The sequence below is a fragment of the Tenrec ecaudatus genome, chromosome 5 (assembly GCF_050624435.1).
Source record: "Tenrec ecaudatus isolate mTenEca1 chromosome 5, mTenEca1.hap1, whole genome shotgun sequence".
NCBI classification, from domain to species: Eukaryota; Metazoa; Chordata; class Mammalia; order Afrosoricida; family Tenrecidae; genus Tenrec; species Tenrec ecaudatus.
This window is the reverse complement of record NC_134534.1, coordinates 112,636,872-112,654,718: the sequence shown is the minus strand read 5'-3', so window position 1 is coordinate 112,654,718 and position 17,847 is coordinate 112,636,872. Positions and strand designations below refer to the sequence as shown.

Genomic DNA, 17,847 nt, shown 5'->3' with positions numbered 1-17,847 from the left:
TTTATGCATATGTTGCCATCATCATTTTCAAAACATGGACTTTCTACTTGAGCCTTTGGTATCAGCTCCTCTTTTTTCCCTCCCACCCTCGTGACCCCTTGATAAATTATAAGTTATTATTATTTTCATATCTTAAACCATCTGCTGTCTCCTTTCACTCACGTTTCTGTTCATCTTATCTGTACCAGTGTACATACTCCAGTCTAGCCAGATTTGTAAGGTAGAACTGGATCATGGTAATTGGTGGGGGGGGGAGAGGTGATATTAAAGAACTACAGGAATGTTGTGTGTTTCATCAGTGCTATGCTGCACCCTGGCTGGCTTGTCCTTTCCTTGTGACCTTTCTGTGAGGAGTTGTCCAATTGTCTACAGATGGGCTTTGGGTCTGGGCTCTGACGCCCCCCCTCCCCCATTCACATCAATATGATTTTTTTGGCAGGGGGAGAGTTCCTGGTGCTAAATACCTGATCCCATGGTCACACAGGCTGGTGTGATTCTTCCTTGTGGGCTTTGTTGCTTCCCTGCTAGATGGCCTCTTGTTTATCTTCAAGCCTTTAAGACCCCAGATGCTATGTCTTCTAACACCACATTTGCTTGTGCAACCATTCTGTCTTTGCGATCATGTAGGGAAGGTGAGCATCACAGAATGCCAAGTTATTAGATCAAAGTTCTTGTGTTGAGGGGTCTTCAGTAGAGGCCCAATGCCCCTCTACTATCTTAATATTTAATATATAAATATGCAGAGACCTATATCTGTATTATATAGTAATATGTTTACATATATACAATGCCTATATTTATACCTCTAAATGTTTTTTGTCTCTTTGTTCTTACCTCTTATTTCCTTTTACTTTCCTGCTGTCCCACTATCATGTTAGACTTTTATTTGACTCTCAGTAATTCCTCTTAGCTACAATGCGCTTGCTCAAACCCCACCAGGCATTCTATGCCCTCCTCACCATTGATTTTAGGGCTCTTGTTCCCTTGTCCATGGATTTCTTGGCTCCCCCCCCCCCCCCTTTTCCCCCATCTCCTCTTCCATGTCCTCCCAGAACCATCAGTCTGGTTGTTTTCTCCTCTGGATTGTAAACAATCCTGACTATCTTAAATAGATAGATGAAAAAATTAAAAAGCCTATAAACAATTCCAGGTCTGTCTACTGACCTTTGGAATGCTTTTGCTTTCCACTGATGTGCTTATATAATTTACCCTTATGTAGTGCTGGAAGTAGAGCTGTACCCTATCACTAATTTTAATGTTTTTCTAGGGAAAATGTCTAATTTACAGTATGAAACTATAAAATTATACTTGAATTTGCCTTAGGTGCCCCTCAGAACCATGGAATTGAACGATCCTAGTGTAAATTAGGATTTTCCCCCCAACAGTTCACTGTAGTTCTTTTTTTAATCCTGCCCCCATTTGTTGTAGTTCTTTAATGAAGGTGATTTCTCACTTTTCTGTCAAGAATTGGACTTGGATTCTTCTTTTTAAATAATTTTGTTGGGGGCTCAAACAGCTTTTAAGCAAAATCTATCCATCTATCCATCCATCCATCCATCCATCCATTGTTTCAAGCACATTTATACATATGTTGCCATCATTTTCAAAGCATTTTCTTTCTACTTGAGCTCTTGCTAACAGCTCATTTTCCCTCTTCCCCCACTCTCCCTCCCTCATGAACCCTTGATAATTAATGAATTATTTTTTCTATGTCTTAAACTGATTGATGTCTCCCTTCACCTGCTTTTCTGTTGTCCTTCCCCTGGGAGCAGGTTATATATAAATCATTGCGATTGGTACCCCTTTTCTCCCCCCATGTTCCCTTTAACCTCCTGGTATCGCTAGTCATTATTGGTCCTGAGAGGTTTATCCATTCTGGGTTCCCTGTGTTTCCAGCTTTTACCTGTACCGGTGTAAGGTTGAATTGGGTTCATAGGGGTGGGTTTGGGGGAGGAAGCATTAAAGAACTAGAGGAAAGTTGTATGTTTCTGCCACAATCCATACATCAATTGTGTAAAGCACATTTGTACATTTATTACCCTCATCCTCAAAGCATTTGCTCTCCACTTAAGCCCCTGGCATCAGCTCCTCACTTAACCCCCTACATCCCTTCTCCCCCCTCCCTTATGAACCCTTGATAATTTTTAAATTATTATTTTGTCATATCTTACACTGTCCAACGTCTCCCTTCACCCACTTTTCTGTTACCTGTCCCCCAGAGAGGAAGTTATATATATAGATCCCTGTAATTGATTCCCCTTTTCTACCTCACCCTTCCTCAACCCTCCCGGTATTGTCGCTCTCACTACTGGTCCTGAAGGGATCATCCACCCTGGATTCCGTTTCCAGTTCCTATCTGTGCCCGTGTACATCCTCTGGTCTAGCCAGATTTGTAAGGTAGTATTGGGTCATGATAGTGGGGAGTGGGGTGGGGTTGGTTGGAGGAAGCATTTAGGAACTAGAGGAAACTTGTATGTTTCATCGTATCTACACTGCACCATGACTGGCTCGTCTCCTCCCCACGACCTTTCAGTAAGGGGATGTCCAGTTGCCTACAGATGGGCTTTGGGTCCCCACTTCTGCACTCCCCCTCATTGACACTGATATGATTTTTAGCTCTTTGAGGCCTGATAACTGATCGCTTCGACACCTCTTGATCACACAGGCTGGTGTGCTTCTTCCATGTGGGCTTTATTGCTTCTGAGCCAGATGGCCGCTTGTTTACCTTTAAGCCTTTAAGACCCCAGACGTTGTATCTTTTGATAGCCGGGCACCATCAGCTTTCTTTACCACGTTAGCTTATGCATCCATTTGTCTTCAGCGATTGTGTCTGGAAGGTAAGCATCGCAGAATGCCAGTTTAATACAACAAAGTATTTTTGCACTGGGAGTCCTTGAGTGGAGGCCCAATATCCTTCTGCTACGTTAATATTAAACCTATAAATACATGCACATAGATCTATTTCCCATCCTCATATATAAATATATTTGCATATGTACATGCCTTTATTTAGACCTCTATAAGTTCCCTTTGCCTCCTAGTTCTTTCCTTGTATCCTTTAACTCTCCTCTTGTCCCACTATCATGTTCAGCTTTCATTTGGGTTTCAGTAATTCCTCTGGGTTACATTACCCTTGATCATGCCCTACCAGGCCTCCTACACCCTCCTCACCACCAATTTGCATCACTTGTTGTTCCCTTGTCCCTGGGTTTGTTAACACCACTTCTCCCCCCCCCCCCCCCCACATCTCCCTCTCCCATGTCCCCCCGGAACTGTCAGTCCCTTGTTTTCTCCTCCAGATTGCTCATCCAGCCTATCTTATTTAGACCTGTGGAGATAGAAAACAAAACAATAACAACAACAAAAAGCCAATGAGCAAAAAATGCAAAACCAAAAAAAAAAAAACAACACACAACAACAAAGAATGTGGCGGTCTCTTATTTGTGTTTGGTGAGTGTTATTCTGCCCATAGTGTGTCGGGAAGGCTTTTGTAGGGCTGGGTTCCTTGTCTGGGAAGACTTACTTTTCCATCTATCTTGATCAATAATTTGGCTGGGTTTGTGTTGTTTTCCTTCAATTTTTGGATATGTTACTCCCTTCTCTCCTTCATAGTTTCTGCTGATAGGTCTGAGCATATTCTTATATGGGAACCTTTATATGTCATTGCTTGTTTTTCCCCTAGCTGCTCATGATTTTCTTCAAAGTTGAATGGTTTAAATATTATGTGCCTTGGTGATTTCTTCTTGGGATTCAGTTTAGCTGGTAGTGTTTCAGCCTCCAGAATTGCTGCCTGGTTTTCATTCATTGAACTGGGGAAGTTTTACTCCAAGAATTCTCACTGTTGTTTCAGGTAACTTCTTTTTTGTGTCTTCTTCCGGTAATCCAATTATTCTGATGTTGTTCCTCTTCATAGTATTTGACAACATAACTCTTAGGTTTCCTTCAGCTTCTCTGATGAACTTATTAGATTTTTGTTCGCTGTTAATCTCTGCTTGGCTGTCCTCCAAGTCACTGGTGCGGTTCTCTGCTTCCTCCAGTTAGTTCTCGAGGTCCAGGAGTCTGCTACTGGTTTTTGTTATTTCCTCCCTAAACTCTTGTATTTCCCTTTGATGTATGGACTTTCTCTCTTCTATCATTTCATCCCTTTTCTGTATTGTTTCCCTAATATCCTGTATGACTCCAAGCAGCATTCTGAAAATTTCTTTTTGTGGTAGATCAATGTCTGCTTCTTCTATGCATGCCGTTAGGTTCAGGACATCTTCTGCCACTGCCTTTTGTTTCTCCTGTTATTTATTTTTTTTGAGGTCATTGAGGCTGATTGCTGTTTGCATTGCATTGTTTTAGAGGAGTCAGGTGCCATTTTCCAAGGAGTCGAAGAGCACTGGCTCTCCCTGGGAGACTTGTAGGAATGTTTCTTTGAACTGCCTACAGCTAATTTCACTGTGGGATTAGCCTATCACTTTATCCTCCTGTGGCTTCACACTCAAGGGGAGTGCCCCAGAAGGCTAATGGGTTGCCTGCTTTAGTGTAGAACACCTTGAAGGGTGGGCGGAATTGCCCTAGCCAGGTAGATCACTGCGGAGGTTGGGTAGAGGTTCCTGCAGCGACTTGGAATGTTGGAGAGTGTTTTGGCCTTGTGAGGCACTAAGCTAGGTGGGAGGATGTTCCCTCAATTAATGTGGGCTCACAGTAAAAATTGGAGCTCCCTCAGCCACACAGGCAGGAATTGCCCCTGTAAGAAGTTGGGAAGAGTATCCCCTGGTCGAGGTCCCCTGGGCTTTCCCTAGCCTTAGGCTATACTGCACAGGGTGAAGCTCACATAACTGGGTGGGGGACAGGTATAAATGCCCTAGCCTAAGGAGAGTGGTCTGTAAGGTCAGCAGTGGAGTGTGTGAGAACAGGGAAGAGACAAAGAGGGGAAAAAAACCAACCCCCAAACTAAGCCTGCTGAGACTGTGGGGGCATAGAGAGAAGAGAGGGAAACAAAAGTAACAATATAGCCGAGCCGGATCCCTACCCATGGGGCTACAAGGGTTTAATCCCTACAAATGTGCTTGACACAATGGATGCTTGTATGAATTGTGATAAGAGTTGTACCAGCCCCCAATAAAATGATTTTAAAAAGAAAAGCCTTCCTATATTTTCTTTTCTTAACATTCTTCAGTACCCGATCCATTGTCATGGGACAGTTTGCTAATGAAAATGATATATAACAATAACTTTAGTGGTACAAAAGATGATACATGGCACAGTTCATTAAAGTTTCCTATGACTTACCCTTGTTTTTTTGTTTATTTACATATCTGTTACTATCATAAGAGGGCAGTATTCACATCAACCAGAGCTGAATATAAAAGACTGATCAGCATCCAGATTAACTTTCCATGGTACAGATAAATATATTTTTGCAGTAGTTGATGATTTTACATTTACCCAGTAATTATAATTCATGCAGGTGCTTTCAACACAGCAGCTGCTCTCTATGCATGTGTGACTGGTCCGCGTAAGTACATTATGGTGCCAACCCTGTCACATACACCTGTATTTGTACGCTGTGTATGTGACAGGATTGGTGTGCGATGATATCATGCCCTGCACTTGTATGTGGGTGTATCTGCATGTGGGTGAACCCACCTGGATCCAGATACCAGTTCCCAAGACCATCGGAAATATGTGGTTTCCGATGGTCTTAGGCAACCCCTTTGAAAGGGTGGATCGACCCTCTTTAAAGGGTGGATGACCCCCAAAAGGGGTCGCAATTCACAGACTGCCTTAAAGAGTTGCAGCCTCTGGGGGGCCAGCCCCAACCCCAACTACTAAGGGGACATCTGCCCCTTCCCTCAGAAGAATTTATTTCAAAGGATGGCACTGAATCTACAGCTCGGGAAGAGGGACATATCTGATCAGAGCACATGGGATCAGATGAAGGGGGAGGAGGAGAGAGTGGAGCACATCATGGCCCACCAGGCTAGGAGGTCGATGTTCCCAATTAGAACAGCCAGTCGACAGAGAGGACCACATGGCCAGCCCCACTATAAGACATGATGTCCTTCATTGACCCATAGCCCTACAGGCAACCACACAGGAGACTCAGGGAATTGCACCCGATTGGATCCTGCCACACCGCGGCAAAACATTCTGGGGTGCAACAGAACAGCAAGGAAATGGAGTGGCGAGGTCCTCAGGGAATGTTAAAGGTGTACTTTGGGGCCAGGGCATGGTGCCCCAACAGACTAGACTGGAAAACACTCCTAGAGGCCAACAAACAATCCTTGAACTAACTACAAGCTTTTCTTTCTTACTGTGTTTTGTTTTTGTCATTGGTTTGTTGTATATTGTTGCTTGGTTGTGCTCTGTCTTGTTTTTGTGCATGTTATCTCTGCAGGTCTGTCTAAATAAGATAGCCTGGATGAACAATTGGAGGAGAAAACAACGGGACCACTAGTTCCGTGGGAACATGGGAGACGGGGAGGTGGGGGGAAAGCTAGTGGCGTTAATAAACCCAGGGACAAGGGAACAACAAGCGATCCAAATTGGTGGTGAGTAGGGTGTGGGAGGTCTTATTGGGCATGATCAAGGGTAATGTAACTAAGAAGAATTGCTGAAATCGTGGTGGGGGGACTGAGCATGATAGTGGGACAGGAGGGAAGTCAAAGGAAATAGAGGAAAAAGCTGGGAGGCAGAAGGCATTTATAGAGGTCTATAAAGACATGTACATATGCAAATACATTTATACATGAGGCTGGGGAAATAGATCTATGTGCATATATGTATAGGGTTAGAATTAAAGTAGCAGAGGAACATTGGACCTCCACTCAAGTACTACTCCCTCAATGCCAGAATATTTTCTTCTATTAAATTGGCATTCTATGATGCTCACCTTCCTGACTCAAACGCTGAAGACAAAGTGGGTGAACCAACTAAATGTGATGAAGAAAGCTGATGGTGCCCGGCTAACAAAAGGTACAGTGTCTGGGGTCTTAAAGGCGTGAAGGTAAACAAGCGGCCATCTAGCTCAGAAGCAACAAAGCCCACATGGAAGAACCACACCAGCCTGTGCAATCACAAGGTATCAAGGGACCAGGTATCAGGCATCATCAGAACAAAAAATTTTACCATAGTGAATGTGCGGGGGAGTGTGGAGTGGAGACCCAAAGCCCATTTGTAGGCCACTGGACATGCCCTTACAGAAGGGTCTTGGGGAGGAGACGAGACAGTCAGGGTACGATTTAGCAGCGATGAAAAATACAACTTTCCTCTAGTTCCTAAATGTTTCCTCCACCTCCCTCCCACTATCATGATCCAAAGCCTACCTTGCACATCTCAGTAGACCAGAGGATGTACACTGGTACAGATGGGAACTGGAAACACGGAAGCCAGGGCGGATGATCCCCTCAGGACCAGTGGTGTGAGTTTCGACACTGGGAGGGAATAGGGAGGGTAGGTTCGAAAGGGGGAACCTATTTCAAGGATTTACATGTGACTTCCTCCATGGGGGACATACAACAGAAAAGTGAGGGAAGGGAGACGTGGGACAGAGCAAGATATGACAAAATAATAATTTCTAAATTATCAAGGGTTCATGAGGGAGGAAGTGGTGGGGAGGGAGGGGAAAAATGAGGACTTGATGCCAGGGGCTTGGGCGGAGGCAAATGTTTTGAGAATGATGAGGGCAACGAATGTACAAATGTGCTTTACACAGTGATGTATGTATGGATTGTAATAGGAGTTGTAAGAGTCCCTAATAAAATGATTATTTTTATTTAAAAAAATAACCCACCCACCCACCCCCCCAAAAAAAAAAAACTTACAGCCTCAGAAATGCACAGGCAGATCTGTCCTTTGGGGTCGCTGTGGTTCATTGACTTTGGCTTTTGTTTTTATAGAGAGGAGCCCTTGTTTTGTGTAGTGGTTAAGTGTTTGGTTGCTAACTGTTCCAAGTGTTAGTGGTTCAAACCCACCTGCCACTCTATTTGGCAAAGATTTACAGTCTTCTGTGTAGCTATAGCCTCGTAATGTCCCTACCAGGTATGGATTGAAGTTGAATCATAGTAGCTCAGGTAAGCCTTCCACCCCAAATCTGTCTTCCTCTGGTACAATTGCCTCCAGGCAAGAGTCAAACCTGCATCCACTAGTCATCTTGTATTGCTTAGTCTGACACTAATAGTTTTTCCCTTGCCACCTTACATCTGTGCTAGCTGTGATAATTAGTTGTATTAGCCACACAACTGTGATAGTTTATTGTGCCAGCCTGGCCGATAAACACAAGTAGGATTAATTGAAGGGCGGAGGGATAAATGGCTCGGTGAGCCTCGCCTTGCTTGTTCTGTGCCTCAATTTAAAGGGGGTACACTACCTGTGGGATACCTAGCCTGTGGACTGTGTTGCTGTAAATTGAGGTCCCTCCAATCCCACAGGATTGGAATGTTTGTCTCTGGAGCTGGGGACCGACAGTTGGTGACAGTTGGTGAACTGCCTTGCTGTTTGCTGCCTGGGTATATATAGCCCAGGTCTCTCTACAGAAGGGGACTGGCAACTGGCGGCTCTCAAGCCTTAAAGGACTGCTAATGTCTCACTGCTTTATAATTTAACTCTTAATTTCTTGTATCATCTATCTTTATATAATGTAATGGTTCATTTCTTATATATCTATCTTTATAAATATATTTATATATAATTACTAGCAATCTGGTTTGTCTCTCTAGAGAACCCTGTCCAACACATTTTGGTACCAGGAGTGCTTCTGGAGAAATAAACCATAAAAATGGGTTTCTCAAATTGGCTTTCCAACTTATTTAGTCTTGACGTGGATACGTCTGCTACCCTTACTGACCCATGGTGTGAAATAGCAAAGATAATACCTAAAGTAGCACCACCAGTAGATGACTTGCTGGATGAAGGAGATGCTCTAGGTGATCGTATGTTTGATATTTTCCAGGAGTTTTGTGATAATGACAAGTATAGGGAAGCTGGTTGGCTGGTCCTTCGTACAATGGAATGTGTGGTTAAGGAGAGGGATGATCTCAGCCTCAGAAGCACGCCTCAGGTGCAGACTAACAGATTTGAAAACTTCCATCTGTGCTACAAAGGAGAACCTTCTCTCCTCTAGTAAAAGAGCTGACATTGCTGAGAACCAGGTCCGGAGTCTCATTATACGAGTGGCTGAATTACAACGGCAGCTGAATTGCAGATCTAGAGTAGTGTCTGAAACCAAAGTAAGGGCATTAATTGGAAAAAGTTGGGACCCTGAAACATGGGATGGGAACATATGGGCTGATGATCCAGAAGAAGAGGATATTGAGCCCTTAGAAATACCTGAGCAGATTAGCCAAACTATTCAGGTTGATATGCCAGGTGGGGCTGCATCAGCATTACGTGAGGAAGATGCCTTGCAAGATATTGCTGAGAGCACCCAGTAAACATCCTCACCACCCACTATTTCCGCTAGACCTGTCACTAAAATTAAGTCTCAGAAATCTCCTAACGGTGAGGTTGAGAGGATTATCCAAGAAGAAGTGCGCTACACACATAAAGACCTGCTTGAGTTCTCAAATATGTACAAGCAAAAAAGCCTGGAGAATATCCCTGGGAATGGTTATTCAGACAGTACAGTAATAGCATTTTATTAAGGAAATCAATAGATTACCCCAAGTCAAGATCAACAAACATTAAGTATAACAGTCATTAGTCTCTGTGACCCAACCTTTCCCCAGTCCTTATTGTCTCAGCCACGTGATTCTTTGGCCTTGCTTCCATGGGCCAGGAAGCTAACCTGCCTGTCACTTTGCCGGACAGTTCCATGGTTACGGGCCAGATAGTGGATGATATTCCATAGTCTCAGATTGACTCCTTTGAACCTCTTGTGCCAGTCATGCATTTTGTCTCAGCAGCCTCTGCCACTTCCAGATGGAGATCTAGAATGACCTCTTCCAGAGTCTTTGGGGTTTCTCTGCTGCTGCTTCAAAAATGGCTTATCCTTATAGCCAGGGGCGTCATAATGAAAGTTAGCCAGTCCCCTCAATTAGTGTTTTACATAGCCTATTTAGTCCAACCCACTCATTTGGTAGACATCCTAGAGACTTGGTCAAGGAGCCATATTAAGAAATTTCACTTTATGACAGTGGCAGTGGATTCCTTTTAGTTTTTTTGTTTTCTAGATAGAGAATATTTTGAAAATGTTATTATATAAAGGTGTTTTATTTTAGCTATTTGATGTGATCGTACTGTAATTTACTTTATGTGACTCTTCTATCCAGATTTTTGTAACCTCCAACAAATGACTGGATAGGACTGTGCAGATCTTTAGTATTTCCTGATGGGCCTAAGAAAGATGCTGATAGTCTATGATTCAGTTGTAATTGTTAACCTGGGAATGTTACATGTTAACTTGAATATTGAAACTAGTGTAGGAATTGATCAACATTGTCATCCTGCTGGGTATAAGATGAACCATTTCAGCAGCAGAAAGAGGAGGAATCTTAAAATCATTAAAAAAGCCAAGATTGTTGGGGCGGGGAATGTATGGATGTGCTTTATACAATTGATGTATGTATATGTATGGATTGTGATAAGAGTTGTATGAGTCCCTAATAAAATGTAAAAAAAGAAAAGGGAAAAAGAAAAAAAAAGAAAAGAAAATGATTAGGGCAAAGAATGTACAGAGGTGCTTTATACAATTGATGTATGTATATGTATGGACTGTGATAAGAGTTGTGTGAGCTCCTAATAAAACGTTTAAAAAAAAAGCCAAGATTGGCTTAATGATTTTCATGATTTTAATGATCCTTTAGTCCCCAAGATTTCTGTGTATTAAGCCTGCTTAATCCAGGGACAGAAAACTGTAGCAGCAGAGGAGTGGCAGAGTAGCTGAAGCAGCAGCAGAGCCAAGAGCCAGAGAGCATTAAGTTTACAGACAGATGAAGCAAGGTAAAGCTTACTGTTTTTTGAAGAGGACTTACAGAATGCGGTGTCTTTCAGGCATCTAATGGGAGTTCCATTCTTGACTCAGTGGAACTAGAGGTGACCACCTACAGGCGCTTGTGCAAAGTGCAGTGTACTTTGGGCACTTTATCAGCCTTGCTGAAAGCTTTGTAACACTGCTTAGTGGGGCAGAGACCAGGCCAAGGAGTGACAAGCAGAGAAGAAACTCCTTACCAAAGAACTGTATATCGAACATTTCTTCAGTTATGTGACAACCAGGAATGTCCTCATGTTTTCAAAACAGCAGACCCCAGGGGATAGTATCAACTATAGAATCTCTGTTGTAAGTTAGTGGGATATAGTAGTTTGAAGATGTTTTTTAAATATGATTTTAAAAATAATTTGGACTGGTAATCTTGAGTCAGTCTTAATGTAGATTCCTGAGCTGTATTGGGACATTTTCTGATTCAGATTGTCACATGATTCTTAACCTTACAGCAGGTGTCTGTGGAGAAACTTTTAGAAACACTGATGTAGCATAGAATAAGTAAATTGCTCTTTGTAGTATGATGCATTTTCCTATTATCTGTTTTGCATGTTATTCTCTTTTTTAGTTTCCCGATTCTTCCTTTTTAAAAAAAAATCATTGGGGGCTCATGCAACTTTAATCACAATCCATACATACATCAGTTGTATAAAGCACATTTGTTATCCTCATCATTCTCAAAACAATTGCTCTCCACTTAAGCCCCTGGCATCAGCTCCTCATATCCCCCCCCCTCCGAACTCGCCCCTCCCTCATGAACCTTTAATAATTTGTAAATTATTATTTTGTCATATCTTACACTGTCCAACGTCTCCCTTCACCCACTTTTCTGTTATCTGTCCCCCAGCGAGGAGGTTATATGTAGATCCCTGTAATTGATTCCCCCTTTCTTCCCCACCCTCCCTTCACCCTCCCCGTATTGTTATTCTCACCACTGGTCCTGAAGGGATCATCCACCCTGGATTCCGTTTCCAGTTCCTATTTGTACTAGGGTACATCCTCTGGTCTAGCCAGATTTGTAAGGTAGAATTAGGATCATGATAGTGGGGGGAGGGAGCATTTAGGAACTAGAGGAAAGTTGTATGTTTCACCCAGTCATTTCTTGATCTTCAGTTTTTTTTCTGGAAAGCCTGTGCTTTACTTGACTGACTCAGTGAACTGCTCTCTTTAAGAAAAGATACCTGCTTTTAAAAATCTATTTCCATAATGCTACACATTACTAAATATTGAGTGAAAGAAATGGGGATGATGGTGTAATAGGCCGAGGAGAATATGGGATTGTCATTGTAGGCTGTGTGTGTGTGATAAAGACACAACAGAGTTAGAGTGCCTGCAGGATTGGGCATGTGGAAGTTGGAAGAATAGATTCTTGTAAGTTTGTTAAAATCTAGTTGTGGCTTGAACAGAATTTGGTGCTATTGACCAAATAAAGATATTGTGAATAAATGAATTGTTATCCCCTCAGTTGAATGTCAGTTATGGGATATTTGCATCAATTGGACTTTTGCATTAGAAAGAGTGAAGTGATAATACTAATTTCCCACTAAGATCAGGATACTGGACACAGGAAACGTGTATCTTGTTTGCATTGTAATGTCTGTAGTTGGGGCCGCAAGGGTTTCTTTGAGATTCTACTTGGGTCTAGACTGGATGGTGCCATGAAAACATTTGTAATACATATTTGTTTCGTGTTTCTTTAGTTCAAGGAAGAAATCTCTAAACGTTTCAAATCACATACTGACCAGCTTGTGTTGATATTTGCGGGGAAAATTTTAAAAGATCAAGATACTTTGAGTCAACATGGAATTCACGATGGACTTACTGTTCACCTTGTCATCAAAACACAAAACAGGTATGTTTTTAAAAGAAAACTTTTAACTGGATAAATGTTTGTTTGAAACTACTTTTCCCTGTTATTAATATTTAAATGTATTAAAATGATACTCTTCTTGATAACAAATTCAGTAAAACAATGATTATATATTGTTAATGCTTATATGATTGACAATGTGTAATATTGTGAATTTTCCTTCAGTCATTAATGTACTGATTTAATTTACAATAAAAGGAAATTAATTTTAGCTGTGCTTTTTGTGTTGGAAAATTTTGGTTAAAGATCCAAGGATATTAATCTCTGGTAAATTGCAAATCAGTTATTTCATTAAATCTAATGTATCATTAATTTTTAAGGGGTACTTTAATTTTGTGCATTTTGGAAAATTTTTCAATTAAGCTGTCACGGTTCTTTTAGCCCAGTGTTTCCCAAAGTGGTTGATACTGCCCCTTAGGGCTACTGGAATGTTTAGAGGGCCTGATAAAGCAGAAACCTACTACTTTATCCTGGTGTATGGACTGTAGTATTACATTTTTTAATTGCTGCTGAGTAGTTTTATTTTCTGAAACTGGGGCTGCTATAGGCTAAAGTAAATTTGGGAATCCAGATTTTGGGTGTGAATTAAATTTTTATTAAAGCACCCCTGTACATACATAGAGAAATAAAACACAGGAATTAGGGGTTCTTGACCCTCTCTCCTTTGTGTTGTAAAAAATTACATGTAGCTTTTGACTTCCCCCAAAATTAAATACTGTATATACTTAAGTATAAGCTGCCCCGAATATCAGCGGAGGCACCTAATTTAACCCCCAAAACAGAATTAAAAATGTGCTGAAAAACTCGACTTATACTCAAGTATATATGGTACTTCCTTGTTGTCGACTAAAGACCTTACTAATACATTAACAGCCAATTAACATGTTTGTCTGTTAGATATTGCATCCACATAAAAATTGCATTTTTAATACTAGGTGAGATATTTCACAAAGTTCAGGTTTTAGTAGCTGTTGGTATAGCTACAGTGCTAGTTTGTCACATTTCTTTTTCTTATTTTACAATGATCCTTCTACCAGAATCATTTATCTTGAAATTGTGGGCACTCACAGCTGTAGACTTTAATTTGTGGAACATACCAAGCAATTGGACCTTTTCTTGTGATGTCATGTTTTTTTGTGCTTTTGGGGACCACTTCCACCATCACTAGTGGCACTTTGTATGAGCTTCATGGGATTATTCAGGTTTACGATTGCACTCAACAAGATAAACCACAAGGGATCACTTTTTGTTAAACACAGTTTACTGGAAATAACAGCTTTTGACACAGCAACGACAATTAGCATCACATAGTGCTTATTAAAAATAATTCTTTTAATCCAGAAATAAGTAGACCTGCACAGTTCACATCCATGTTGTTAAGGGTCAACTGTAGAAATGAAATAGATTGGCTTGATAATTATAAATAATAAATGAATAAGACTTTCACTTAAGAATGCTAATATACTTATAAGTCATTGATACCCTTTCTGCAAGTTTTTATGTTAGTATTTGCAAAATGGCAAGTACATTTGCTTCACTGGTGTTAGATCCAATCCCATGTTTCTGCCTCTATTTAGTGCCAATAGATGGTGAAATCTCTCTGCAGACATTTTATGTGGCACTTATACAAAATATTTATGATACAGCAATGCACTCAGTCACTCCTTTCAAGTCACACAGCTAAGCTCACACATGTGCAAACCAAAAGCCAACTCACTGTCATTGAGTCAATGTTGACTCACAGTGACCCTTGTAGGCAGTATAGCACTGGCCCTGTGAGTTTCTGAGAGGGCACCTATTTAAAAAAAAATAGTTTTATTGTCACATAATTTGCATATCATAAAATTCGAGTTTAATCCTTAAATCATATCAAGGAGAATTGCGCAATCATTACCACATCAATTTAGAATACCCTCCCCATGGTTAAATTGCCTTTCAAATGAGTTGTGCAATCACAGTTTTAGTTATTATCATTATGCACCCACTCCTCCTGTGCATCACAAACTGGGAAACCCAGCAGAAACAATAAAAAGCAAAATCAAAATAAGGTTGTAAGGATATAATAATAATAGTAATAATATAAAGACCAAAATATAAATAATGCATAAGAAAGAAAAGACCCTCAGCAACATTCCAAAAGCCAGGGAAGAAATTTCTGTCATGGAGCAGGTAAGAGTTACTTAAACCCATTGCAAGTTCAGTGCGGACCTCTAGGGAGGTCAGCTGGCCAAGTGTTGAGTTCGACCCACATGATCAGGATTACAGGGGTCTCTGATGGTCAGGTTGTCCGAGACTCCTAAACCTGGGATTCGAGGGGATCTGCTAGTGGCTCCGTCTGACTAGATACTCTGCAGATGAATTTTGGCCACTCATTGTCCTCTATCACCTTATACAAACTGGATGTTCATAATTTTAGCTTTGGTGCTTTTCCCTTCGCAATATTGTAATTGTCTTTGGATCACACAAGCTGGTGTGTTTCTTCCATGTGGACCTAGTTGACTCCTTTGTTAGATAGTTGCTTGTTTGAATATGTCATTAAGACCCTACACACTTTTCTGATTGATAGCCAGGAACCATCTATTTTCTTCATCATACTTTGCTCTAGCACCCTTATACTGTGATCATTCTATGAAGGTGCTATCTAGTGGGGTCATGTTATGAGTACTAACTTCTTGAATTGGTGCTAGAGTTAAGTAGGAACCCAGATGCCAACTGCTTCCCTATGGGGTTTGCATGTCTCAGGTTTACTTCAGTGGTCATAATATGACAAAATCACAACTCTGTAAGACCAACTACATCAGTAGCAGTTATACGCCAACTAACAACCAAACAACACAACACACCCACACCCCAAAACAAAGAGGAAAAAAAGCAAGCTACAGAGAAGAAAGCAGAAACCTTATGTAAGTAAAGGATTATAGCATTGTCAATCCTCTGGGGTGTAAATGGATTGTACTCATCATCAATTTTCCCAATGACTCAGCACTCCAGACACTGCGAGTAAGAGGAGTCAATTCAAGTACAGTTCCACCCTGAGCTGCAACCTATGAATTCTTGTCCTACACAGTTCGATGTCTCATTCAGTTGGGCTCTGTTGACCCTAAGTATGGGGATTGATGCCAGTGTGGGCCTTTTTGGGTCAGTTCTTCCAAGTGTAGATCCCTGCCCAACATATCCCAGTCTTTTGTGTCACTGCAGAGTGGGCATTGATTGAGGTATTACCTGTATGGTGATCTGAGGTCCTTTTCCATTGGACACCCACCAAGCCGGGGGGGTTCCCCCCAGTGTCCAATGACCACCACTTCCACAATCCTGCAGTGGCCACTCTTTGCTTCCTCTCCCACGCAAGTACCCATGCCCACAGTCCAAGGGTACAGGCAACTTCAAGATGGGGGTCAGTTTATTCAGCAGGGTCTCTGTTAGGTCCTTCTGGTGTAGCCCCTGTGCTGCTTGCCAAGTCAGCTTCTGTGATCATCCTGGTGCTTAGTCCACGGTGTGGTTGCATAGTGTTTACCCAGGTACCGAAAATCTGGCTCATTGTCTCCCTAGGTTCCAACACATTATTTAGCATCCTTTCCTGCTATATGGTTTGGTCTCCCCAGAGACAGCAACTGTTTATGGGAGTCAAAACCCCATCTTTCTCCTGAGAAGAGGCTAGTAGTTTCAAACTGCTGACCTTATGGATTGTAACTGAACACATAACCACCGTGCCATGAGGGCTCTCAAACACATCACACATATGTAGGCATCACAGGTGATGCCTGTTAGCAGTTGTAAGACAGACTCTGATTTTTCAGATGTGTAAAGATAGGAAGATAAGTTTCTTAGAATTAATGAGTAAGATTCCAAACTTTTAGTGGGCAGTTAACAGACTTGGCCTTTCTAATGATGCTCCCCCCCCCAACACACATACACACCTAACATTAAACAGTAATCAGTTATTGCTTGATAGATTTCTTAGCCTTCTCTCAATAGTTTTCAGAGGTCTGAATAACACTGCTTTTCACTTCTAAACTTAAAAGAGGACTAAAAACAATTATATTGTAAGCTTTGTGAGAATAGTTGTGAAAATAAACATTTATCCTCTTCTTTCCTAATCAGTATGATTGACAATAATGTAACATAAATTCTACTCAAGGAATTAGTCTATTTACAGTAGTTTTTTATTTAATGAGATTAGCTTTTAAAATTTTGTATTCCTTATGCTTAGTTAAGGAGCCCTGGTGACATCGTGGTTATGCGTTGGGCTGTGATCCAAAAGGTCAGCAATTGGAAACCACCAGTTGCTCCGATGGAGAAAGATGGGTCTTTCTCCTTCCGATAAACAGTTAATCTTGGAAACTCAAATGGACAGCTCTACCTTGCCCTATATGATTACTATGAGTTGGCTTAGACTTAGATGGCAGTGAGAGTAAAGTTTGCTTAGTTAGCTCAATATATACTGAATGGTAGTATGAATTGGTCTAAAAGCTTATATTTTATGCGTATCAGGATTTCACAGGTTCTTTTGAAAATAATTAGCATGACTCTTTACACTCTTAATTACTTTCCTCAGGCCTCAAGATCATTCAGCACAGCAAACAAATACCACTGGAAGCAGTGTTACCACAACATCAGCTCCTAATAGTAACTCCACAACTGGTTCTGCCACAAGCACCCCTTTCGGGTTAGGTAAGTGCCTGTAGTCTCTTCTAGGTTGTTGAGTTGATTCTACCTCACAGTGGACCCCGTGTACAACAGGATGAAATGCTGCCCAGTTCTGCACCTGCCTCACAGTTATTATTGTATTTGAACCCATGATTGCAGCCACTACCATTTCACTGACCTCCAGGGACACTAGTCCCTTCTGATATCCAAAGTACATGAAACATGTTTCCCCTTCATTGCTTCTAAAGAACATTATACCTGTGCTTATTCCAAGACAGATTTTTACATTTTTCTTGCACTCTATAGTATAACTAATATAATTTTCAAGACCATAATTCATAGGTATCACATCTTCAGTCTTCAT

At 41.3% G+C, this 17,847-nt stretch overlaps 1 protein-coding gene across 2 annotated transcripts in view; it reads left to right on the top strand.

Annotated features, from left to right (window-relative positions):
- Positions 1–17,847, top strand: part of UBQLN1 (ubiquilin 1) — a 62,755-nt gene that overhangs the window by 9,868 nt on the left and 35,040 nt on the right. For both annotated transcript variants that reach the window (XM_075549832.1, XM_075549833.1), the window contains exons 2-3: positions 12,667–12,818; positions 17,392–17,507. In XM_075549832.1, the coding sequence (XP_075405947.1) occupies positions 12,667–12,818; positions 17,392–17,507 (268 nt within the window). The remainder of the gene's footprint in view (positions 1–12,666; positions 12,819–17,391; positions 17,508–17,847) is intronic.